Source organism: Opisthocomus hoazin, chromosome 6, assembly GCF_030867145.1.
Source record: "Opisthocomus hoazin isolate bOpiHoa1 chromosome 6, bOpiHoa1.hap1, whole genome shotgun sequence".
NCBI lineage: Eukaryota > Metazoa > Chordata > Aves > Opisthocomiformes > Opisthocomidae > Opisthocomus > Opisthocomus hoazin.
Window position 1 is genome coordinate 39317551 of NC_134419.1, and position 25601 is coordinate 39343151.

Below are 25601 nucleotides of genomic sequence, written 5' to 3' on the forward strand. Positions count from 1 at the left end.
AGCTGCTCTCCAGCAGGTCCGCCCCAGCCTGTCCTGGTGCCTGGGGTCGTTCTGCCCCAGGGTGCAGCCATGCAACTGGAGCAGTCGTATTGCACACTGGGACGTGTAGTCTGGGGATCTCCTCTCCCGCCGCGCCAAATCGCACTCCATGCAGCCTCCTCGCACGCCCAGGGTCTCTCCTTGCTGTTCACCAGCCTGTTCCCTGGCCTGTCGCCGCAGGAGTCACGCTCCACCACTCTGTTCCGCAGGGGGCTGCGTTCCCAGAGCTGCCCCCGCACCCTGCCCGCCGGCAGGCACCGGTCCCTGCCTCTCCCGGCAGCCCCCGTGGTGTGGAACACGGCCGACCATGCAGTGGGCACGGGGCCAGCCCTGCAGCCTTGGCCGGGCTCTGGGCTGAGCGTACGGAGCCCCTGGGGCTGCTCCCTCCCGCGCAGCCGGGGCAGAGGATCGGGCACCGCGGTGTCAGGGCACTTCAGGCTCCACGACTGGCACAGATTCTTCCACGGCGTTCAATGGCTGGTGGTTGTAGCAGGGAGGGCGACTTGCAAACAAGCCAGCTCAGTGGGGGAAGATCCTTCATGGAAACCTTCCCTAGGGACCGGGTCTTCTGGGTACGCTCAGGTTCAATTCAAAAATCGAATCTAAAAGCAGCTTTGCTTCAGTTTCACGAGTTTCAGTGCCAAATGCATGTTTTACAGCCAGGGCTTATCTTTCCACAGGGCTTTCTGCCCCTCGGAAGCTTCACACCAGGAGGGAACGTCAACTCCACAGTAACCCCTCCTTCCGACACGTGCTGAAGCGTGGAAGTTCGTGAACAGGAACAGAAGGGGCACGTAAATCCAAACCACAGCGACGTCTGCGCAGCCTGCTCTGGAAAACAGCGAGCCAGGCCTGTCAAAAGGAGAAGGAAGCCCAAGGCTTTCTAGCGAAGGTGCATGCTGGGACACACCTGAAGGCCAGTGTGGTGAACCAACAGCCGCTGGTAGCATGGCTTTTATGAAATTTAAGTTACAAATAGAGTTTAAGAGACTTGTCGATAAGCATACGGACCCCAGCACACGCTACCTGTCAGTTGATTCTGCTCTCCTTTCGGTTCAAACACTTTCCCTGTTCTTTTTTCCCTGCAACAGAGGAAACCTCACCACTGCAAAATCCAAACAACATTTAAGGACTATTTTATTTCCTGTTTTTCCAGTCCACTCCTATTTACAGTCTAGTGAAAACTGTTTAAAGTACAATTCTGTCTGCCTTTCCAGTTGACATTCCTTCCATTCCAGTCCCGCTTCCTGCATTTTCCTCAGGTGGCTTCTGCTGTGCACCACAACCCTCTGAATGAAGACGCAGAAACTGGGCTGGCAAACCCAGTTTCAAACATGGTGTCCGCCCAAACAGCTACCTCAGGCAGCTGGAAAAACTGCGCTTTGCTGGGAGCTGACACCACTCCGAGAAGTCAAAGGACGGTCCGGGGATCAGAGGGCAGCAGAGCTGACATCCAGGCACTCGACAGTTGCGCAACGGTTTACAAAGAGTTAATCATCTGAAGGCTGCAGTGAGCGTTTTGGAGACAGCTCGGAAAAACAGAGCTGTAAATAAAAGCAGAGGCTCAGGAACACAAGCCAGAGGCAGGCTGGATGCAGCAGGGCCATGGCAGCGCAAGGACTCAGCTGCCTGGATGGAAACATCTCAGGGCTGGAAGGACACGACCGGGAAGCAGTGAGGGTGAGGAAGAGGTGGCTGCAGCAGTGAAGATCTTCCAGAACGGCGGAAATGGGGTAAGGGAACCAGGATTTATTAACGGGACTTTCCTAGTATGTGCATTGCTTGTCCATTACGCAATATTTAGACTTTTGCTCACACAATTCAAACAAACTCCAAGTTTTTAAACCCCTTATCAAGGCCGTGGGAGCCTCCTGGAATCCTTGCGATAGGGAAGGCATCGGTGCCTGGCGCAGCTCTAAGGACACGCTGGCACTGCGTGGATCTTGCCGCAAGACAAAGTAGAAAACACCAGGAGGGAAGGACGTGTGGGTGTCCATATCCACGGCAAGCCATTAGCCCTGGAAGAGCCTGGGATTTCTCACGCCCTCTCCAAGTCCTGTCGGTGGAAACGAGGATTTCTTCCTCACCAGATGGAAAACGCTCTGTTCTCCGAAGTCAGCCGCGTCGTCACCGAGGTCTGTGTCCCGGCTGCGTGCCGAGATGCCGCAGGGCGCCTGCTCCTCAGCCCCAGTCTCTGCCCTCAGCCCTGGCAGCGCACGAGCACACACCAATGCAACACCGGGAATTTTACAGCCGACACCAAACTGCTGCCAGGAGGAAGAGCAATCTAGCTGCCACTGCCCCGCTTCGCTCAAGCTGGGGACCGTTTCTGCTCAGCCCCTCAGCAGCCAGCCTCCGCTGCAGCCCCCCGGAGCCTACCGGTTGTCCGGGCCAGGCCCTCCGTGCTCCCCACAGCCCGCGCGCGCCATCGGAGCACCCTGGCATATGGAGCCAGGGCCTGGCAGATGGGCACGGCACCTTGACAGCTAAACTCCACGCTTCCCAAAGCTCTGACCCGCAGAACTGTGACAGAACAGGAGTGGAACACCAGAGCGTTCATTTACAGGGTGTATTTATTACACTGTAAAAAGTCCATTGGATCTGTAGCCATTTACTCTGTATGTACACTGGTTGTACTCCCACCCCAGCCACAGGTTCCTCTCAGTACAGCACACGCTGGGTTGGAGTCACGCCCATGCCCCTCCCCGTCACCCGTGGGATTCCCAAGATTGATATTATTGAGGATTTAGCCAACTAATCGAGAGAGGAGGAAGAACAGAGATGCGGCGCTTGCCAGGCAGCCAGCTCTGCTCTGGAAGAGCGGGACATCCTCGCTGTGAGGCAGAAGCACAACGGCTCTCCGGGCCTCGGCAGCAGCAGCGTTCTAGGCGGAGGAGGAGGTGGGCTCCCAACGAGCGGAACACGCCGACGGGTGCAATCTCTGCAGAGCTGCCGGGAGAAAGCACGGCAGACTTGCTGGGTCAGCAGGTGCCACAGATCCCCACGTCTTCCCTAGCTGAAGAGGATGGTCTCCTCAGGAACGGGGCTGGACACGGAAAGGCCGAGGCGGCAAGCGGTGGACACCACGGCACTGCAGTGCGCCCCGGGCGAGTGGCCGCCCAAGCGCTGTTTGAGAGACGGCCACGGTGCTCTGCTCTCAGCCCACGGGACTCTGCGTTTCCTTCTCATCTGCTCAGCTGGGCAGAGCCCTCCGAGCCTGCTCCCTCCGAGCAGCAAGCCCGATGACATTCACAGCAGGAGGGAGGAAAGCAGTGCCGCCCGTGCCAGGCTCCCGGCTCCCTGTCTGGCACGGCGATCGCTGTGATCCGTGTTGCAGAAGGAAAGCGTGTGGCTGCAGCAGACCAGAAGCCCTACGTAGCAAGCTGGGAGCTGCACTGTAAGCAATCCACATTTCCACACAACATTCTCAACCTGCTGAACCCAGGCATGGCCAGAGCCCAAAGAAAGCAGTGCGAGCAGAAGCACGGGCAGGAAAGATAGAGGATGGCTGGGGAACCGTCCAGGGACCAGACCGAGCGATCTGAGAGGCAGTCCTGTCCTGCAGCCCCTCTCCGGTGCGACATCAAAGAGACTTCCCTCCTCACCACATGAGCTGGTGGCAGCTTGCTCCCGGGCTGCTGGGTGCGGGTGCTGCCTGGTCCCTGAGGTTGTGCAGGCAGCAAGGAGACTGGGCACCCATTCCAGAAGACAGGGATTTCTAGGCAGATTTCTAGGTGGTTGCCCCAAGCAGGGAGCAGAACGTGATGTGCTCCACAGGGACTGTGGCAGCAGCCCTCATGCTCAGGTTAGCATCATCTTCTAAAACAAACGTGCCCGCTACCAGAAAACATTTGGCCAGCATCCTCCCCCCACAGAGCTTCCTCGGCAGACAGTTCTCAGACACCCGCAAGCTAATTGACTTCAGAGGTTGTCACGGGGTCAGCGGGCCGTGGAGTAGCTAGGAGGGGAACAGGAGAGGTGGCTTCGATTAGGGCTGGGTTGAGAATGATTGGCAGCGTCATAGGCGGCACCCCAACCTGCAGCGGAGAGGCGAGAGGCTGCAGGATGAGCGGCGGCTGGGCTGTCGTGGGAGGTATGTCTGTGACCGGGCTTGTCTTCGCCAGAGCCGAGGCTGCGAAAGACGGAGGGGCAGAGGTGCTGATGGTGGGCGAGGCAGGTGCAGCGGCTCTCTCGGACTCTGGAGGAAGGAAGAGACGAAACACATCCTTACACAGGCCCTGACAAAGTCACCTTCAAGCTCAAAGCTAAGCAGGGCTGCAGATCAATGCGGGGGCCTTTCCAGACTCGCCCCTTCCACATACCTTCATACCAGGCCCTGAGGAGTCGGTGCCAACCACAGGCATTCCTCCCCAACCTCTGCCCACCCCAATGACCTCAGCGAGAAGGCCACAACCTATCCGTTTGGAAGCACGACGGTTCCACACCACCAGAGGCCTGGTCACTGCAGATCACGCTAAACCAAGGAAAAGCAGATCCACGCCACTGTGCTAGGGAGACGATTCCGTAAAGAAGAAAACAGGACTCACCGCTGGCACCCAGTTCACAGGGCTTCTCCAAAGGAGCCAGGTGGGTGGCTGGTCTCACATCCCCTGCAGGAGAAGCGGGCAGGGCAGACACGATTGATTTCTGGTGCTGCTGCTCCGTCGGTAGGCTGGGGACAGGGTCTAGGAAGACAAACCAAGCAGTGAGCCCACACACCAGTTTGCTCACTCCTTTTGCCCACCCTCAGTTTGCCCTGCTTGTGCCGAACTCCCACAGGCTCCTGCACCTATCATTTCATCTGCATCCCGGCACTACGGCAGCTGGGTACTGGACAAGGTGCAAGCACTGGGTCCACGACCTGTTTTCTTGAGGTTTTTCAGCCCCTCGTACCTTGGATGACTGTCTGTTTGAAGAGCTCATCCCGCAGCCTAGGTAAGAAACAGTCAATCCGCTCCCAGGTGATCTCCCAGAGATCCGAGTATCCCGTCCGTGAGTCAGCACTGTGGAATATCCCAGCCGTATCCATTACGAGCAGCATATTCTTCAGAGACTCTGGGATGGCCTCCAGCTGCAATCAGAGACTCTGCTCAGGACACACAGAACGGACATACAGCAGCGAACAACAGCTCAGAACAGCTGATGGGCTGCCTTGGAAACAGAGGCCAAGGGGAGAGGCCATGGAACAAAATGGTTTGGGGAGGATTAAAAGGTTAAAAAAACCACCCCAAACCAAACCACCTTTCAAGTTTAGAAGGCTAAAACTGATGAATGATTGTCTGAAGCACTGCAGCATCACTTTCAGCACCTTACCAGTAAGTCGCTGGAGCCAGCATGCATGTATTTGTCCATAAAGTCCAGGATTGTCAGCCACAGGGCAGCAAAGGTGGTCAGTGAGAGCAGCGGGGAGAGATGCTGTAGGAACACCTAGGAAAAAAAAGCCCCACAACTACTGTCAACAAGTAGTATCAGGGCTGCTGCTCATGGCTTTGCAAGCCAGTCACGCAAATCTGGAGTTCCCCCCTCCGTGCAGTGGGCTAGGAGCCCACACAGCCCTGCCTGAGGACACCAGCGGCCTCGCTCTCCTCAGCTGCATGTGCAGGGAGCAGGTCTCATCTCCTCTGCGTGAGGCTGCTCCAGTCTGCATCACCACCTCCCCCAGCCCTTCCAGACGCTCTGCCTTAGGGCAGTACTATCAGCTTATGACAGGCACCGTTTCACCACTAGAACAGACTGTCTTCAGCTAAGGTCGGGTGAAATGCTTCTCTCTCCATTCTTCATAAAGTCACAAACTCCTTCCTGGCAACTTTTCCGAAGGCCAGGATCACAGAGACAGTTCTGGAAAGAAGGCATGTCCCAACAGCAGACGGTGGTGGAGAAGCCCAGCACCAGAGAGAGTCAGACTAGCGAACTGACACCTCTCCAGACCAGAGGTGCCAAGAAGCTAATTCAGCAAACAGTTTGGTTCTCTTGAGGCACGTGGTTTCCCCTGAGCTTTCAGGCAGCAGAAGCATGCTCACCTTTGAGAGTAGCGTTGAGGCTCTCATCCTAGTTTCCTCCATCCCACCAACATCAGCTGGGCTGATGTTCTCGAGTAGCTTGGTCAGCAGAGGGAACAGCACCTGTTGGATCAGACACACTGGGATTTCAGAGCTGGAAAGCAACTGGTGAAATCAGCACAGGCAGCCTTACGGGAAGGAGCTGGCTTTTGGGACTGGTAGAGAGCATGCGAGAAGCAACGGGAAGTGGCAACGAGTGGATTCATTTCAACACTCCAAGAGGCTGTGTCGGAAGCCTGAGCAGAGAGGAGCTTTTCACAGTATTGGACTAGGTAACGCCTTGTCTGTTGTGGTGAACAAGCTGCTCAAGAAGACAGTGCTGCCACTCTCGCACACAGCTTTGCTCTTCCTGACAATGCTGTCCTGCCTACATACCCGGCCCCACCAAGAGGTTACCTTGTTGAAGCAGGACTCCCATTCCAGGGCATCCAGGGCCTGAAGGTCATGTACCAGGAGGGCCCGCTGCAAGTAAGTGAGTGCCTGCATCCGTACCTGGCGTCGGGCGTCACAGCACAGCCACGCAATACCTGCGAGAGAGGGATGCAGGGTAAAGCCCACAGGTAAACTGCCACATCCCTACTTCCTCAGTCCAGGGTGAAAAGCCTAATGAAGGTCAAACTCTCTGGGGGGAGGGGGGAAAAAAAAAAGAAAAAAAGAAAAAAGGGTTATATTTGTTCCAGGCCACAGACTGGGAATCTACTGTCAGACCCAGAAGCAAGCTGGCAGCTAACTCATGCTACAGATACCTTTCCAGATCTGACCCAAGCTCTTTTTCAATTACAACAGACCCTAAAAACAGCCTCTGCCCACTTTCTGCAGTTAGTTCTTGGCTCATCAGCTTTCCTGAGTGCTGCCATTGTTTCGGAAGCGTCTCTGCTCGCTCTCATCACACGGGGATGGCTTTACCCTGTAGCAAAGGACACCAGCAGTTGGACCACAGCGTTCGGGAATCTGCCTGGATCCTCCTCCCCGCTGTCTCTAGATGGCGTTGCTCCTCTGCCCAGGAGCTGTAGATGGTGGCCGCTCGTGTGTGCAAGGTGTGCATGAGGTCCAGGAGCTGCAAGCCAAGCACCACGTTAAGCAACACACAGGACTTATATTATTGAAGCAACCTCGGTGTCTGCTCTTCCCCAAACCAACGCTGAAAGGCTCACGGCTACTCAAGCCTGCTTCCTGTATGTACAGGACCACGTATAGCTACGGAGACAGTGTCAGGCCCTGCTGTCTGTGCCCTCCCTAAGTGGTCAAGTGCCAGGCATCTTCAGCAAGATTTGTGTCAGTTCTGTAGCCATGTCAATCCCACCTTTGAGGAACACCATCTCACTCCTGCCAAGAGAAAGAACGGAGCCTTTCCTGGCACAGAGCGTTGCCTCTCCCAGGCAGAGGGAGAAACCCAGTGACTCAGCTGTGCCATCCAGGGATAACTCGCTGCAACTTCTTTTTTTTTCCCCCCCAACAAAAAGAATCATGAAGCACGTGCAAAGCTGCCTCAGAACAGCTCCGTATGGGCACATGACAGCATTTGAGTCACTTTATTACTGAACTGAGGCCCAGCAGCCTGGCAGCCAGCAGGTCTGTGCCTTCACACCTTTGGGGCAACAGCTGGAGAGAGGAAGGACTCCCTCACCCCAGTCCTCCGTACTTGAAATCCCAGTGCCTCAGCCCGCAGGGCTTTCCCCTCTCCACCAGCTCAGACGCCCTGTCAGACTCCTCGCTAATCCTACACGAACTTCACGCCTACAAATGCTCTTGATGCACATCCATCTCGCCTGCTACAGTGACTCGCAGCTCCAAACCCCACACTCCATGCTTTTCAGAGGACTTCTCTCTCCGCTGCTATTCTGCTTTCGCCTGCCCAAATCGCAGTCTTCCTCTTTCACTGCAGAACCACACACTGCCACCAGAGCCACCCTCCGCCATGCAGTTCCCGCTAAGCCAGTATGCAGCCCCGCCTCGCCCCTGAAGAATCCCAGTGGTTCCCTAGCCAGACCCTGAGTATGGGAAAGGAGAGGAGGAAATCCTTGCTATACTTACGTCCTGACTAACCTGTAAAGACACAGTGTGGTAGCTGGCAGGGATGCTCTCATCCTCGTCCTCATCACTGTGTGTGTGTGCCTGGTGCTGGCTCAAGGCTCGTGATCGCCGTGTGGAGCTCTCCTTTGGCTTTTTTTTTAACCGACTGGATTTACTGTCATACCTGTGGCTCTTCCCCCTCCTCTCCTGGGACTTGTAGCCTAGAAAGGCAGCAACATACCGTCTACACACTCCACCACAAGACCTTCTGCCCTTCAACACACACAGCAGCCACCTCTTGATATCCCCAGTGGAGGACCCTGTCCTGTGAAATGACAACTACCCGCTTGAAGAGGCACCCAACACCTCTCAGGAACAGCCGTCAGCAACAGCTGGTGCTGCCGCCTCCACATCAGCTCCAAACTTCCCTTCCATCTCAGAGAGAGGATTAAGAGTAAGGTCCCTGCTGCCAGCAGGACCCAGGACGTTTCTCTCACAGCAGACCATCTCCTGGGGGCTGGGGACACATTCCCTGACAATGTACTTCACACTTCTTGCTGACCGGCCACCCCAAGCCCAACCCTGACTGTCACACCAAGGGCCATCTTACCCCCATTCAAGCTCGCCTCCACAAAGATGCGGATGGTTTTGACACAGAGCTCGAAGTTCTCCGGTGTCACATGGGCAGCATCTCGCACAATGAAGGATAGGGACTCTACGCACTTCATCAGAGACTTCGTGTCGTGCGGGCCCAAATCCAGCCCCACAGTCAGGCTGTACTGGTTGACAAGAGGAGACGGCCCCAGCCTGTTGAGCCCAGCAGTGGATCTGGAGGTGTCGATGTCATCTTTCCCAACCTGCAAGGAACAGCAAGGGGGTAGCAGGAGAGGGTAGCATAACTAGCAGCACCTCATGCACACGCTGAAAGAGCCTTTCTTCTGAAGCCAACAGGGAATGTTTCTGTAGGATCCATTCCCCTTTCTTCCTCACTTGCTTCCAAGCTTTCTCCTCGCCATCTGCCTTTACATTGTCAGCTCATCTTAGCTATTTTCTACTGTCTTCTTTCTCTCCCCACCACACCCTCTGCCCACAGCCACGCTAGGAGTAGTCTTTTTCAGGCACCGGGAGCCCACCGGCTACTCACCACTAGCCAGCCGCTGTTCATGACATCCACGTCTGTCACCGAGCGATGCATCTTGCCTGGCTTCCCGTGGTCTGTGTACACCTCCGAATCCGAGGTGTAGCCACGGTCCAGGCTCGTGTCACTCGGATGACAGGAGGAGGACACCTCGCTGTCTGACTGAGCACCTTCAAAACAAAAGGCATGGGTTTCAGATCAAAGCCAAATCTAGAACCTGGAAGAGCAGCTGCGGATAAGGGAGAAGCAATCCCGATCAGTCAGATCGGCACCAGCTAGGAACCACCAAACCGGGCCAGCCCTCTGCTCCTGTGAGAGGAAGAACAGCTACGACAGGAGCACGCACAGGAGGCAGCAGCACACACAGGTCTCTCCCCCGTAGGTCTGCTTGGCTTTCCCCTTCAGAGGGAAGGGGCTTTCCATCCTCTGCTATGTCACTCGTCAGCCTGACCATCGATCTAAAAAGGGCAGAAGTCCAGTGCTTTGACCTTGGGGAAGAATCAGATGTGCTACACACTTGAGGAACTACTGGAGGTGCTGGGTTCAGCCAAGACAGCTCCAAAAGCACAACACGGACAGACACGACTCACACAGGGCCTCTGGGGTCACTCAGCTCCACACTAATACTGGGAAAGACTCAGGAACAGCAACCTACACTAGCACCTACCACACCTGTCAGATAAATTTCATAACCCAAGCACGGAAATCTATCCAAGGGCCAAATTTAAGCTACTGATATAATATTATTTAGAGGCAAAAATTCATTCTCTCCATCATTCAGTGGTACCTAGAAACTCACCAGCAGAGAAACAGACCTGCTGTGAACACAGCGCACCGAAAATTTTCAGGAGGAGGTAAAGAGAACTAATGTTCTGATGTGCAAGGTGTCACAGTCAAGTAGTTTGCTCAATCAGCAAAGACAACAGAAGCAGTATTTAAAAAAAAAAAAAAAAGGGAGAAGACAGCCAGCATTAGCCCAGAAGGCAAAGGCCATAGCGGTTTTGCAAAACCAGGTTTCTCTCACCTGTGTAGCACAAAGCATTGGGACCCAGCAAGCAAGTTCTAGAAAAGCAAAGAGCAAAATGAAGGCTTCTGGAAAACTTTTTTCTTGCTGTTTGCTTTAAAAGTCTGAAGCTGTCAGCCTCAAATACATTGCCAGCTGGCTAGAGCGAAACAGGAACAATTTGCTGAAAAGAGCGTCTTTCTAACATAGTCAAGAGAAGTGGGAAATAGGGGTTTGGTCTTGTGGGAATGGTTCAGGCACTTTGACCACAAATGGATTTGGAAATAGAATTTTAAAGAACAAGACCCTTTATGAGATCCTCAAAACAGGGACAGAAAGGAGTCAGTCCCATCAAAGAAGCAAGGATGACAGAAACAACAGCTGGGTTTACATTACACACCCAGATGAGAGATTAATGCTATATTACCCAAGGCACCAGACCACAACCAGCAGAAAAGGCTCCTTGGGTAGAGCAAAGACCTTCTACAGCTGCTACAACTGCTATCAGTTTTCCTCCTACTGCTCTCCCAGGGACTAGCACCTGGACTGCTGCTCACGGAGCAGGAAGAGTAGAGACAGACCACAGTGTAGAAGGGAACAGCAGGTGCTGGTCTTTAATCTTGCTAATGTAGTTTAATATCAGCTTTGTTTTCTTGCAGACCCCTTTGCTAATTGAAAAGCTCGAGGAAGCAGCTGCTTATCTGGCAGGCAGGCATCAGATTTCCTAGCAAAAGCTGGCCTGTCTTACCTGTGTCATTATCTGCCCTTGCTGTAACCTGCAGGGCTGCAGGCGGCTTCACCCCAGACCCGATACACTCCAGGAGGGTGAAGAGCGTGTACCAGTCATCCCCAGAGTGAATGTTGGCAGCATTGGTCTTCAGGAGTTCATGGAGGCCGTAGGCAACCTCGTGGCTAACTCTGGACAGCACGTTTGGCTTCATCATGAGCAGGATACGTAATGAGAGGAGAACCTGGCCAGAGAAGGAGACAAGAATAACACACCGCATTATTGACACTACATTCTCCAGTAAAACCCCCCTTCATTTATTTAGAGTTACTTACAACTGCTGTTTGTTGCTACCTGCAGCACAGAGAGGTTACACATGGGTCCATCCAACAGCAATTGGTTTTCTGTGTTGCCAGGTGTTGCCACAAAACCCCGTAACTGACTTTCAAAAACCCCTTACCTGTGCGCCGATTTCTTCCCGACGAAGGAGCCGAATTGCCAGTCTCAGCAGCCCCACCACTGCTCTCTCCACCAGGAAGCAGAACTCCATCGCATGGACACAGAGGTGATAGAGGTGGTCTCGGACAGTTTGCCAGACGCAGGTCACACGGTCCCTAGCCACAACAGGAGGAGGGAAAGGGTAGGATGAAAGGAGATGAGACACGAGGGATCCAGCTGCCTCTCCCAGAACTCCAGACAACCTGGTATTTCTTCATTTCAATGAAAAACTCCAGCCGGGAGACATAAGAACAGACACACAGGAAAATCAAAGCCATCGAATTTCTTATCTACTTCATTACTCGCAAAGCAATCATGTGGGAGAATTCTGCCTCCAGAGTTTAGTTTATGTTCTCAGGATATCAAGCAGTAATTCACGGGCAAGCAGCCCCTCTGTTTGCACATGCTAGAGTGGAATTGCTAAACCCTGAAATTACAGCCACATGCTGCTTCTGCTGGCAGATCAAGCACAGAAGGAACTCATCCTCCAGACCCAGGCAGCAGCTGCAGTAAAGCAGGGACATTTACAGTGAAGCTGCATGTATTTCAAGGTCATACCTATTCTCTAGCACAATCCTCAGAAGCATCTCCAAGCAGAAGGCAGCGTCCTCTTCATCGTATGTCTCCTCATCAGGAGTCACAGAGATTAGAGCCTAGAAAAAAAGCCAGGAAATGTTTTTCCTGTTTTCACAGGAAATGTGAATCACAAGCCCCCAAAACTGGGGGACCAACAAGCGAGGACCAACAGAATGCTTTGAGTCTGGGCAAAACTGCACTCCACTGCCTGGTGAGGTCATGCGCAGTCTATCAAAAACGCGCTGGATAGAGGTCAAGTTAATATACGGAAAATTGTGGGTTTTTTTTCTTAATGATGCAAGATGCAATATGAGCTTCAAAGATGTCAAGCTCTGACAAAGTCTGAGAGGAATTCTGAAAGCCAGGAGCCTTATTATGTCTCCCACAGGAGCCAGCTACCACACTCCCTGGGGACACACAGTCAAGTATTTCTGTACAGCTCTTGCCTCTAAAGCGGCCTTTTACAATGTTCTCACTAGGCACGCAGCACACCAGGAGAGATGAAAAAGCATAACCTTAAGCTCCTACACAGAGCTATACCTATTTCCAAAGACTTACCATGACCTCCTCAAGGCTTTTAGAACGCATTCCACGGTTTAGTGTCTTCCTCTACTACTACAGCAGTGGTGGCTGTCAGCACAGAAGTTACATGTAACAGCTGAACTAATCACTGGTTTCATATCCCAAACAGGTCCAAGACCTCCTTTGGGGAGGGAGGAGCTAGGCAAGTACACAGCGCACATCCATGATCATGCACAGCGTACTTGTTCCATCACCAGCCCAGTCCCTTGCCCAACATCTCTCTCACCTTCATGAGCTCCTGGAGGGATTCAAGCTGGAGGAATTTGCTTTCTGTGATCAACTTCTCAGGATCACATTGCTGCAAAAGACAGAAGAGGACTGTGCATCTGGGGGATGGGGAAGGCACACAAACAGATTCTCCAGAAACACAGCTTGTTCCTGGGAAAGATATAGATAGTGGCTTGAACACAACTGCCTGGAGGAAAACTCCTGCCAGCTAGTTCACTCCTTTAACATCAATTACCTTTAACAGACCTGATCTGTGCTACACCAATTTTAACAGGTAACTCCTCTGTCCACACACACTGCTCAAACCCCAGGTTCAGATTGTGTTGGCACCATATGCCTTCACACTGTCTTGGAAAAGATTAGTCATTTGAGAACTTATTAATTTGTCTCAGCTGAAGGACTGTGACGCCAAGGGCAGATCCCAGCCTCTTACGAGGAATCGTTTCTGTTTTCGTGTGTTACTACATTTGCACGTAACAGCACACAAGACCCTTTGGCTGTCAGTGCATATATGGTCCTCTGCAGTTTCTTACAATTCCCAAGTCCTCCTCTGGAGCCCGCAATACTGCCTAGAACCATGCCTATTCACGCTTCTCTTGCCTGTTACCCACATGGTACTGTCACCGTGAACACCGGCAGGTTCTTTCACAGCCTGTATGTTACCTTTATGCATTCCAGAGCAGCTCGCTTTGCCTCCTGTGTCTCTGTAGATGGCCCTCTCATACCAGACTGCTCTGTCCCACTGAGGGTGAGCCAACTAACAAAACTCAGCACTGTAGATTCACCACTGCAAATTAAAAGACACCAGCATCAGTGAGAACACAAGAGATCATGTTATTCTCCAGCTTTGGAGCAAAAAGCAGCGCCTGGGCTGTCGACACCACTCACCGGTTAGACGGTGTCTCCTCACGTTGCAGATAGATTTTGCCATTAGGATCCACAAAGTCTTCGACCTGGCAGACAGACCAGAACATGCATATGATCAGTCGTCTATTTTTTTGTAGATTACCCCATAATGTTTCACCTAGTGATGAAACACTACACCCAGCCACAGGATCTGAGTCAACCTCAGCTCTTCACGCCGTCAGCCCTTCAGTAAAGCGGCACTCCCACCCGGCAACACCAATGCTGTGCTCCAACATTTCATGCCTATAAGCATGGCTCTCTGACACAATATTCAAAATCTGTTCAAGTACAATGAATGCTGGAATTTATCAAATCCAACAAAAACTAAAATTAGAAAAAAATGAAGCCTTACAAAAGCAGCTGCAGCCTGCACTTAACTTGAACATTACACCCTTTGCAGGCTTTCTAGCTCTGGACACGCTTTACCAAAGCCAGGCCTTTGCAAGAGAGCTCTCCTCCTCTTTGAGCTGGTTCTATGAAAAGCCACCTTTGCACTCCCCGACTCTTCAGCTGCCTGCGGGCCGGCTGTTATTACCTCCACCATGGCCTTGGGCAGCAGCTCTGCTCGGAAAAGCTGTAGCATGGCCTCCATGATGTTTTTCCAGCCCTCCCGCAGAATGTCACCGTGGCGATGGGCCAAGTGAAACACAGTCTTTGCTGCAATATGGGCCTTGGGATTACTTCCAAAAACAGTGGGCAGGTTCTCAATAGACTGCAGGAAAGAAGAGGGGGTGGCAATCAGTCAGCAAGAGATGTTTTCTTTTCAACACGAATTAGGGCAGGCTGTTCAGAACTGGTTACAGGAAAGACAACAATTCCGCGTACGATGCTTGGATAACTCCTCAGCTCATATTCACTTTGCACAAAACCAAGGACAAGACGGCTTATCTGATACAAGCTGAATCACTGAACCACCTAGATGTGAGCTCTCCAACAATGACAACAACACAGCATTTTGAAAGTGCTTGCTGAAAACTCACTAATTTGTTCTGCTACGGGAACTCACTCCAGGATCAAAGCCTTCCACAAGAAGTACCACATCTCCTCTGGAAGCAGCAATTACTCCACTTTACTGTTAGAGAAGTAAACTATGGCCAAAAGTATTACTGACTTGCAAAGCTACTCCTACCACTACTGAACAGCAAGATTCAAAGGAGGAGCGAGGAACTCTGACATGCAGCCTCTGCCAGTAATTGCTGGATCACAGCTCCTCCTAATCCGTTTAACGCACTCACAGCTTTTCAAACTACAAGAAGCGTGCTAAGTCATTTAAACCAACCAAGTACATGCTGCCAACACAACAGAAAACCCAGCAACCACGTAAGCCGGCACCAGACACTGTAACATGCTTCGTGTTTCTGCAGTTACTTCAGCTCATTGCAACATTCCTTTTGACAAGGGATGGGCTTTGCCACTCTCTCGCTTGTGTGGACGAAACCCACACCTACTCCTTCATCAAGAAAGCAGAGAGAGGACAGGAGATAGGATGGACTGAAAACGCGGCTCTTCTAATCTCAGACCTGAAGTTCAGAAAAGCTAGCTCTTGCTTCAGCCAGACCGCTGGCAAAACTATTATCAAAATAGGTCTTTGATCTAGAGGTAAACTCCGTTAGCAGTGCCAGTCTGGAAGTCTGGCAGAGATGTGACAACCATTTGTTTTTCCCATTGTTGCTATGGGGAAACCACACGAATCCACACACCACTGCAGTCTCCGAGCGCAAACAGCAATACGCGTGGCTTTGCACTGTGGCAAGAAGCCACAACCACCAAACTAAAACACACAGGGGTTTTGCTGCTACTTATACGCTGAGTCAGTACGAGTCTTCACTGTGGCTCAAGAAGTGGGGCACTCGCTCTTCTTAAATCACTTAATCCCCCTCCATGTTCCTTTCCATTCCTCCTCTTTCAGCCAAAGGGGCCATGGACAGCAATTGCAGTGCTCAGAGAGGACACCCGACCACCAGGATGACCCGACCTGGGAAGGGACTAGCAGCTAAGTGATACTTTGATGTTTTTCCCTTGCTTCCTAACAGTTGCTCTTTGTTTTGCCTCCTCGGCCCCTGAAGACAGTCCCTCCTCTTCCCCTTCCACCAGACTGTCTCTCAAATATTTGTTCAGTTGTCGTGTTCCACTACTGTCTCCAAGCCTTACAGCAATTTAGGACAGCAGAAAGTAATTGGTGTACTTGGAACCTGGCCAAAGATAAGAACTCACAGCCTTCTTCAAATCCAGAAGTCCCTGATTCTATGTCATCACCAAAAGACATGCTCGCTTAATTTACACAGACCTCGGACTGCTCCAGATTCCAGTCTCACAGCTAGATGGGATGCAGCTGGCAATAGCTGGTGCCTCGGAGGGCTTAGTCTACTTGCTTCTGCTGCGTAAATCTGTGTCAAACAGTTGTTTCATGGCAGACATTCCTCTGCTCGTGTTATCTATTGGTAGTCTTGAGGTCTGGTATGCCTGGACAGGATCAAGTATTTCATCTTTCCTCTTGTGAGCTGTGGAGGAAGAGGGAATCTACAGCAACCCCACTGCTCGGGATTTGTCTTTAAATAGTCAACCTGGTACTTTTTTACTGCTACCAATGCCAGAATGCAAGGGATACAAAACACCCAGTCCAAACAATTCCACCACCTTAAAAAAATTACTCCCATGCTTTCAGTCTCAAATGATCTTGTTTCTTGTTTTTGTATGTGTGGCAATTCTGTTCTGCTCACCGCAGGTCTTGGACTGGTTCTCAGAGCAACGCTGTGAGCTTCTTTGTGAGTTCTGACCCTTTAAAGGAGCTGCCGTCATCTTCTCCCTGCACAAAGCACGGTCTGCCACACCCTGTCTACCAAACACCTCGGGAAAAACAGGTTGATGCAGTAACACACAGATTTGGGCAATAACAGCTTACACCAACCACTGTACCTTGAATGTATTCTCACAGTACAATCCACGGAACCTGTCCTTGGGGCTTGCCAAAAGCGGGGCTAACAGCCGATCTTACTACCAGACTTCACACACCAGCCGACAAATTTTTTTTCCTAACCCCTTTACGCTGGGTGGACGCACAGCCCCTGCACGCTGGAAGAAGCAGCTCACAGAAGAGTCCCTCTCAGCACTGCATAGGCTCCCTCTCTAAATATTCAATAGCCGAAATGCATAAACTTGCTTGGGATCACGGATGGTCACTGCCTTGATCACAGGGAGATCTAAGGCTCCTCCGATCAAGCGGGTAGAATAAACACTTCCACATCATGGCATTCTGCGCTGCACAAGCTGCCACTTGTGAGTGAGAAGCAGGGAATCTGCGTATTTGACCCTGCCCTGTGGAAGCCCTACTTCACTACACACTTTCCGTTGCCTCTCCAGAAACCTCTGGGCAGGGCCTGACAGATACCTACAGACCCTGCGATAACTAAACTAAGCAAGCACTGCTGCTTAACAGAGGAAGCGAGCTCCCATATACTAAAAGCCATGCTTCTTTCCCCTCCTTGCAAACTCACCTCACTGCTGAGGGCTGTAAACTTGCAGAGAGAAATGATGAGATTGTCAAACACATCACTCAGGCCATAGTGAGCGGAAATCATTGCACATTTCCTGGGGAAAGCAGAAAACAGACAGTAATGTAACAGGTCAGCACAGACAAGTCTGTCTACAGGACAGCAAATCACAGAGCCTCTCTGTCGACCTTCCTCTCCACCCACTAATAACGAATGCTGATGTACAGAAGTCTACTATTATCTCTCAAATAATCTCAGTCCTCGTCCATAGATCCTGATATTTGTCTGGGCTGATGCAAGGATCACTTCCAAGCAGTGAGTCAAAACAGACAGACCATTAGCACCCAAGCCAGCATACCCAATCTCCCATCTTGACATGAGAGGGAGAGTTGCTGAGACTGGCGGTAGCGCTGAAGGTCTAGGTACCAAGAGATCATGGCTACAGCAGTGTAACTACAGAGCTTTAAAACTATGCTTAAGGCATCATTTGGTCTGGATCTAAGCATGACCAAAGACGACTCCAATGCAGTTCCTCACAGATAGCAAGTTTTTTGAACACTAGTCATCTGGGAAAGATAAAAAGAAAAAAAAAAAAAATCCCCCATCCCATTTAGCCCCAGCTATGGTCTCATACACATGAGAGGGTTTGTTCGTACACAGGGATTTTGCCAGCATCACCGTGCAAGTTAAGAGTGACCTTTCCCCCTCGCTTCTAAGTGCCACAGCTATGTCAGAAGGTCTTCCAAATGGAACCAGTTCGGAGTTTAAAAATACATACACCAGCACTCTGATTTATTACTACACTGCAAGCAGTCAAGCCAAACAGTGAGCAGCAACCAAGAGAGACCAAGCTGGGATGAATCAATACAACTGACAGAACTAGATGACCATAGGTCACAATAAAATGCTCTTCAACTGCAAGGAAAAGAAACAGTTGATATTCAGTGATGTCTCTAGCAGGTAAACAGGAGACAGCGGCCACCCTTTAACTCTTCTGGGTCTCCATGGATGCAAGAGTTACCTGAAGCCAGAGATAGCCTTCTGGATGATTGTTTCGTCTAAGCTCTTGTCAAAAACATAAGAAAGTGCTGCAATGGTTGGCCCCCATGTCATGGTGAAGAGATCATGGTCATAGCTTCCGGGAGGCACATGGAGAAATATCCCCTCGTCAGTGGCACCACGATGAAGCAGGACATTCCAGATATAGTTTTCCTTCACCAGGCCCGTCTGTTCTTCTGGCATCACTATCTCATCATTCCTACCAGTGAGGAAGGCAGAAAGGTTGAATCTTTCATTCTGAGCCAAATCTAACATTTACACAGTGCCTTTCATTACGCGGTCCCAAAGCTAAGCGGTATCTACTCTGGAGTGATTCTGCCAGCTCCCAAAACATTCTGTTTTCCTCGGCCAGCCTGCTTCCCCTGCCCCTCTTTGATATCCTGGATGTAAAGCCTGGTGGCTCCCAGCAGCAACCCTGCCAGGACAGTACTGAAGCAGCAGCTACCCACCACACAGCGCAAAACGCAACTCCTGCTGCAGTTCAGTGATGGGAATTTTTGGACACCACGCTGGCATAGCTTCACCCCCCACCCCAACTCTCACCCCGTCAGAGTGCTCTGCGTATCTCATTGCTCCCAGATAAGAAAAAAAATTAAATTGTTATACTACTGCAGTCAACAGTAGGCATGAGTACCTTTGTATCAGAATAATGCAAATATTCATATTATGCCAAAATCAAATATCAGAAAGCTAAGTAGTACAAAATTAAAGATAAAACAAGAAACCAAATGTATGATGCGTGATTCATAACCAGGGTATCACAGCTCCCTACTCTAACTGGATTAAAGCTATACAATAACAAACCAATTATGATTAATGCCAAGCAGTACTTGCAATACCTGGTTAAAATATATCAAGCCTAAATACATACTCCCTAGACCTGGGTAACACTGCACAAGAGATAACCCTCTGCAAACGACCAGCTAATTGAACAAGAGTCTCAAATCTACTAAGAACAGCAGAATGCAGCCAGTCTGAAAAGGAGAGGTCTTTCTGCAACAATCAAAAAATAACATGCTTCAGTTGCTAAAAAAGCAATTTTCATGTGCTAACAACTATAAAAAAACCCTCTTTGTTTATGTGTAAGAAACAAGCTCTTCTCAGTTTCAGGTGCCTCCATATTTTGACAAGAGCAATCATTACTGAGATAATACTGGAAAAAACTTTGCAGTCAATAGCGTATTTTTTTCTAAGAACCCATATTTGATTAACATTAACAGAAGGAAGTGAATAGGTTTACTTGGAAAATCTCAGGAAATTAAATTGGGTTCAAAAGTGAAATGCTGAGATCCTGAAGAGATCATGCACTACTTTGTACAGATTACAATCAGATTTTTGTTTTATGATACAAAGAAAATAAACAGTTCCTCAATCTCATCTATGACACTGAGGCAATCTGAGATGGAGCAACACTGAAATAATACAACAATCGTTTTAGCCATAGAACATCCTGAAAAAGCTGAAGTATCTGGTGCAGGGTGGATAAAAGGGAACAGGCTGTGACAGAGGCACTAGGTAACTCAAAGATAGGAGGATGTTCTCAGGGTACTACCCAAAGCATTAAGAACAGCCTCAGGGAGAGAGGCCAATCAAAACCAGAGCTCCTGTTTGAAGCTTGAGCTACCTCTTGATGAATCTCTAGATATTCCGTCCAGGCAGCATCCCCAGCTTCCCAGAGCAGGCGCAAAAGGGAAGGTCAGCCAAACCACACTGCCCGGTGTCCAGCCCGAGCCACTGCCTGCCGCTGCAGACCGAAACCAGCCGAGAGGCAGAGTCACACCCGGGCTCCTCGGAGATGTAATCCTCTCAGCTTCAAATCGGCTGGCCCTGGATTTACTGACAGGCTAGATTTCCGAGCTGTTATTAAAGCTCCTGCCCAGAGCTAGGCTGTGCAGAAACCAACAGGGCCTCAGCCACCAGGAAGTCTCCTAATTCTCCTCAAATACTGGTCAGTGTGCCAAGTGCTTCAGGGGTGGCAGAAGAGATTGGTGCAGACAGCAGCCTCATATGAAGAGCTCAAAAGCAGAAGATATGAAACCGAGACCTGGAAATGTTACGTCAGGGCACCAGCGCTGTCCTGGGGATGAGATACTATCTCTAGAACTACAGAAATATCTCTAACGCAGCCTAAAGGCCTGGTCTGGAGAGCAGAGCCTTCTTAGATACAGCATTTCACATGCGCTGGTCTTGCTCAGCCATTCTTTTGCATGTTGACAGAAGTAACGTATTTTTTTAAACTTTAGCTTAAGCTCTGTGAATTAAAATAGGGTGGCAAGAATCCAAAGACACAAATCCAGCCCAACCGCTGTGACAGGCTTGTTAGCACAGCCCCACATGGAGCTGGAAGGTGGTCTGAGGCAAACAGGCACATGATCGGTAAGTCTCTCTCCGTACTCTCCAGAGGTCTCACAGACCAAACAACTCTGGTTTGTTCTGTGCATACAAGGAGATGACAGGTTGATTCTTACTTGATGGCATGGTACATGTCTTCCAAAATGTCCTGTTCAAAGTCTTTGCCTCCATTCACACCTTTCAGGTTCTTCCGAAACTCCTGAAAAAAGTTACACCAATGTTAATTCCTAATATCTCCAGCTCTTACTGCCTGACTATGCTCAGAACATTTGTTTTTCATGGGACCAGAAGGAGATTTTCCTGCGCTCCTCCATACGCAGCCTCAAAGTTCCAAGACTAAATGCTATTCCTAGTGGCAGTGGTGTGCAGCAGCCCCTGTCTCTGCCCACCAGGGAAGGAGACACAACACATGTCCTGAGCTGAGGCTGGACCTCAGAACGACAGGTCTGTACCACTGCACCGACACTCACAGGACTTGAACTCTCTACAAGCCCACAGTGGTTCAACAATCTTCTCATTCTTACTACATCTTAGGATGCAGTTTGCTCACACACACAGGAGCCTCCTGATGAACTTGGCAAGCTGTCTGCTAAGCTCATACTTCTTCAGACTGCCCCTTGCCCACAACTCCCCTCTCCAACTGTACTCAACATCAGTGCTGCACACGTATTGTGTACGTGAGTGATGAATGCCAGGGAAAAAAGAGAATGCCACTGAGACAAAAACAGTCACTACACTGCTATCAAACCAGAGAAGACAGGTGCCTACGCTGGTAACACTCACCTCCAGAGTCATCGGGACGTTCTGCTTGCGGACGTTATGGTTGTGCTGGTCAGTGTTCAGCATAATAACTGCATAGGCCAGGGCAAAGCAGGCATCGCTATTAGCAAACGGGGACCCATTTGATTTCTGAAAGGCAAACGTATGCACAAATTAGTCCTTCAGGAACAGTGATATCGGTGACCTAAGACAGCCATTTTCCTATCCACGGTACTGAATAATCTCTGGGACAAACAAAAAACGCCCAGGCTCTGGCTCCAGCTTCCAAAAAACACCCTGGAAATCTGTGTCCCACTTCCACCTCCTACAAAACAAGAGCTGCTGTCTGCAGGGCACAGTAAGCTTATAGAGGCAGTTTGATCCAATGTGTCCATCGTGGCAAGCAGACGCACAAGAAAACGCAGGTCTGAGCTTTCTGCCCACCAAGTACACACCCTCCAATGTTCTGTGAAGGCTTCCAACAGTCTCTGGATTACAGGTGCCTCTCCTGGTAATCTGAAGGCCTCTAGGTAAAGTCGTAAAGCTTCATCCAGCCTTAAACCTTGGAAGCTGAAGGTTCTGCAAGAAGAATGAAATGCAATGAGAAACTGAAACCAGATGGGAAAGGTATGATAAACTTACTGACTACAATGTTATTTGTTTCAGCATCAGAACAGCAGATTTCACAGAGAACAGGCACTAAAGAGGGGAGGGTGAGAAGAAATATACAGTGAACGGGCAAAAAAACAACAGCAGAGTCAACAGTCCTACAGGTGATTATATATGTAAGCATCTCTCCAGTCTTCAGAGACCGACCCTAGTAGAAAGGAGCTCGGCTAATACACTATCACATCTATCTAAAGTGATGCCATACGCAAGAGATGCATAGAATTAAGGCACAGCGGTACACACAGAATCAAGCAATACAAATCCAATGCCTCCAGGACTGACTGTTCTACTGCTTTTTTAATCACTCTTAACTTTCACCCCTTTCTGATCAAAGGGATGCAGAAAGATACTCACCCAACAAAGCTTTCCAGCAAGTCTATGTTCTTACGGTCACTCACAAATTCCCCAATCATCTTTTTGTCCAGGCGAGGATTTTCCCGCAGCCACCTGGCCACCTCATTGTTGTCGATGGGGGTGGCAAGAAGATTCTTCTCCTGCAGAAACTGTATCCCTTTCTTTGGCTTTTGGTTGAACTGCTCTGTGCCAGTTATCAGGAGCTGAAGGAGACATTCTGATAATTACAAGCCTGAAGTGCATTTCTTACTTTAGATTGTTCTTGGCATTTGAACCAAAAGCAAATTGGAACATAGATCAACCTCAGCATGATCAAATTTACTGCACTGTGTAATGCAGCAGGCAGGCGAACCAAGGCCAGAAAACCTGCACTCATCACAACAATTCACTATCAAACAATACTGGACAGAGCAAGCACGAGCTGCCATCTTCGACAAGCTTTGACACTTCACCAAGCAATGAGCTCTGCTACCCCAAATGCCTCACCTGCTCTAGTACGTAAACCGAGCAGAGGAAGGTCTCTGATGAGCCCCAGACATGTGGCAAGATCAACTCTACCCAGTTACAGCAGCAGCACTGCTCCATGCCTTGCTCCATCCCCTTTGGCAGCTGGCTCTCGCACTCTCCCTCGCTGCCTGGAGACACACAGCAGGAATCCTTGGTGCTTATTCAGCAGGTACAAGGAAGAAGTTCTGCAAAAGCTTACACTAAGAACCAGCAAACACTCTGCTAGTGAGACCTGGTCCCAGGAACATCTGGTATTCCAGCACGACAAGGCTATCTGCAGGCTGGGAAGAGCAGGTGCATTTTCGGTTTTGAAGGGAAGTCAACTACTCTGCCCTGCCCGATTCTTGTTTTAGGAAACTAGACTGCATCACAGTCACTGTAATAAAACCTGACCAAGCAAGGGTTAACCAAATGTTCTTGGTGGTGTTCAGAAAAACCAAACGCACAAACAACTGTATGAACTTTACTAAGGCACCAGAATAAATGTCAGTTCCCTGGTAGCTCCTATCACGATCAAACTGCTAGTGACGACCTAGTGAACTAAATTCGTGACCATCATGATTACTAGCTCTCCTGGGCTCCTCAGCACCTCAGAAGCCACCAGCCCTCTGTTCTTGGCTTCCCCAGCCTGCGTGAACATTCTCGAATTGCAGTGAAACGCAGACCCTGAAATAGCACGGAGCGCACAAGGACCCTGTGAGGGCATGGCAAAGTAATGACCATGTGCTGCCCCGGTGTCACGGGCCTGCAGGAACTGCAGGATGCTAGCAGCATTTCTGTGCAGCTGTGAAGCCCCTAACCCAAGCCCCGGGGCATCCTATGGACTGGTTGTACTTCTCCAGGCCAGCCGAAAGCAGACCCGACTCCTGGCAGGTTGCACGGTGTTTATAATCATGTCCGTCCTACACTTCTGAGCTTCTGGTCATTGCCTTTGGGAACATCAAAAAACCCTTTCCATTTGATGCATGATTTGTCTTCTGCTTTTATTTAGCTTTTTTCCTCCTTCCAGCTGTGGCAACGTCTAGTGCTTCGCAGGTTAAAGGCAGCAAACACGCTGGTGCCATGCCAGCATCAACATTACTTCAGCTGAATGATTTGTGTGCCCTGCTTACACGCTCAGGATGAAACCACATGCAGATTTAGGGTCAGGAAAGGATTTTCCCCAGGCAAACTAACAGAGACTTCTGAACATCCTTCTGTCCTCTGCTGTAGTGTAAGCCACTGCCCTTTTTCTAAGGTCGCTTGGAACTTTCTTTAAGGAATTCTCAGCCACTGGCAATGCTCTTGATTGCCTCTCACCTTGTTTTCCAGCACAGTAAGGCTGGAGTATTATCAGAGGTTTTCAGTCAGAACAGTGGAAGCACGATGCAAGCTCCCTTCTCAACAACGGACTCTGACACATGGTCCAGTAGCAAAGTTACCATGGAAGCCAGCTCTAATGCAAAGCAAATGGCTACAAATGAAACAGTAATGAAATCAATATTCATTTCTTAGAAATTAGCTAATGCCAAAACTCGGTGGTTCCTCTGAAGACCGCGCTGACAATCACTTCCCTCCACTGTCCTTGTGGCTCGGGAAGCCAGTCCGCACCATCCCACTGCAGCACTGTGCTGAAGGTGAAGAACCAAGTTCCTAAGTACTGCAGCAGACTTCCTAGAGAGAAACCAATGCCCTAAATCACATTTAGACCCGCAGACTGCCAGAGCAGACCACAAAGCACAGATCAGTGCGGCAGCAGAAAGAGATCTGTTGTACTTTCTTCAGTATTTTTGTTTAAGTAAGTTTAAACAAATACGACCACCACTCCCTTGCAATAATGTAAAATAAAACCACCTACACCGGAGGGAGAAGTCAGAAGCCTTTTAGTCAGGTACAAACCAACAACCTTTCTCTTTACCACCAATGAACTGTTCAAAGACATTAATTTCTTCTTCCACCATATCACCTCGCTCCTTACCCCGTAACTACTGCAGCCACTCGTGTTTTATCTAGCATAAGTGTCATTTTCATATCGAAATTTAGTAATCTCTCAATTCCTAAATAACCTACCTCATGTAGGTGTTGTGCAAAGAGAGCAAAATCTGTACAAAGGACATCTGTGAATGAAAAAACCCACAAAAACAACCCAACCAAAAAAGACCAATCCCATGTAACCCGCAGGGATTTTAGATATATTCATCCACTGTCTCTGGAGGTGAACAAGCAGGCCAGTACTTGATGTTTGACACAAGACCGCAGATAAATACAAAGCCATCAGCATGGAGCACTTCTGCCAACACTAGACCTAGACTGGGACCAGTCAGGGAACAGAAAAACTGTACAGAGTTTGGCTGTAACTTGGATTAATGGAGTTCAAAAAACCAGACATCTAGACAACGAATAGCTTTGCTGCAATCAAGACATCCTTACGATAAAGCAAACATGGGAATAAACAAATCGAGTAGCAGGCTGGACTGCTGATGCCCCTCGGTACACTCCCCACTTGCAGCTTTGCTAAGCGTAGGGAACCCGCCCTTTTTGATGAAAGTACCCGATCAGCTCCACATGATGCACACTAGATCCAGCAGCTTTCCCACACAGAAATTAGATGGACCTAGCTCACAAATTTTCCCCAACACCTCTTGCGACTTTTAGCATAACT

At 50.1% G+C, this 25601-nt stretch overlaps 1 protein-coding gene across 7 annotated transcripts in view; it reads right to left on the reverse strand.

Annotated features, from left to right (window-relative positions):
- Positions 1–2594: 2594 nt before the first annotated feature.
- GBF1 (golgi brefeldin A resistant guanine nucleotide exchange factor 1) overlaps positions 2595–25601 on the reverse strand; it is a 106288-nt gene continuing 83281 nt past the window's right edge. For 5 of the 7 annotated variants that reach the window (XM_075422769.1, XM_075422771.1, XM_075422770.1 and 2 more), the window contains 23 exons: positions 22454–22656; positions 21886–22009; positions 21455–21580; positions 20788–20870; positions 18282–18518; positions 17264–17357; positions 14305–14481; positions 13752–13816; positions 13527–13650; positions 12862–12933; positions 12036–12130; positions 11440–11593; positions 11001–11223; positions 9256–9419; positions 8722–8968; positions 8133–8332; positions 7005–7155; positions 6495–6625; positions 6060–6161; positions 5353–5466; positions 4933–5110; positions 4587–4724; positions 2595–4237 (listed from right to left, as the gene is read on the reverse strand). In XM_075422769.1, coding sequence (XP_075278884.1) covers positions 3951–4237; positions 4587–4724; positions 4933–5110; positions 5353–5466; positions 6060–6161; positions 6495–6625; positions 7005–7155; positions 8133–8332; positions 8722–8968; positions 9256–9419; positions 11001–11223; positions 11440–11593; positions 12036–12130; positions 12862–12933; positions 13527–13650; positions 13752–13816; positions 14305–14481; positions 17264–17357; positions 18282–18518; positions 20788–20870; positions 21455–21580; positions 21886–22009; positions 22454–22656 — 3489 coding nt within the window. In that variant the 3' untranslated portion in view covers positions 2595–3950. The remainder of the gene's footprint in view (positions 4238–4586; positions 4725–4932; positions 5111–5352; positions 5467–6059; positions 6162–6494; positions 6626–7004; positions 7156–8132; positions 8333–8721; positions 8969–9255; positions 9420–11000; positions 11224–11439; positions 11594–12035; positions 12131–12861; positions 12934–13526; positions 13651–13751; positions 13817–14304; positions 14482–17263; positions 17358–18281; positions 18519–20787; positions 20871–21454; positions 21581–21885; positions 22010–22453; positions 22657–25601) is intronic. The other 2 variants (XM_075422768.1, XM_075422773.1) reach the window with 1 other exon arrangement.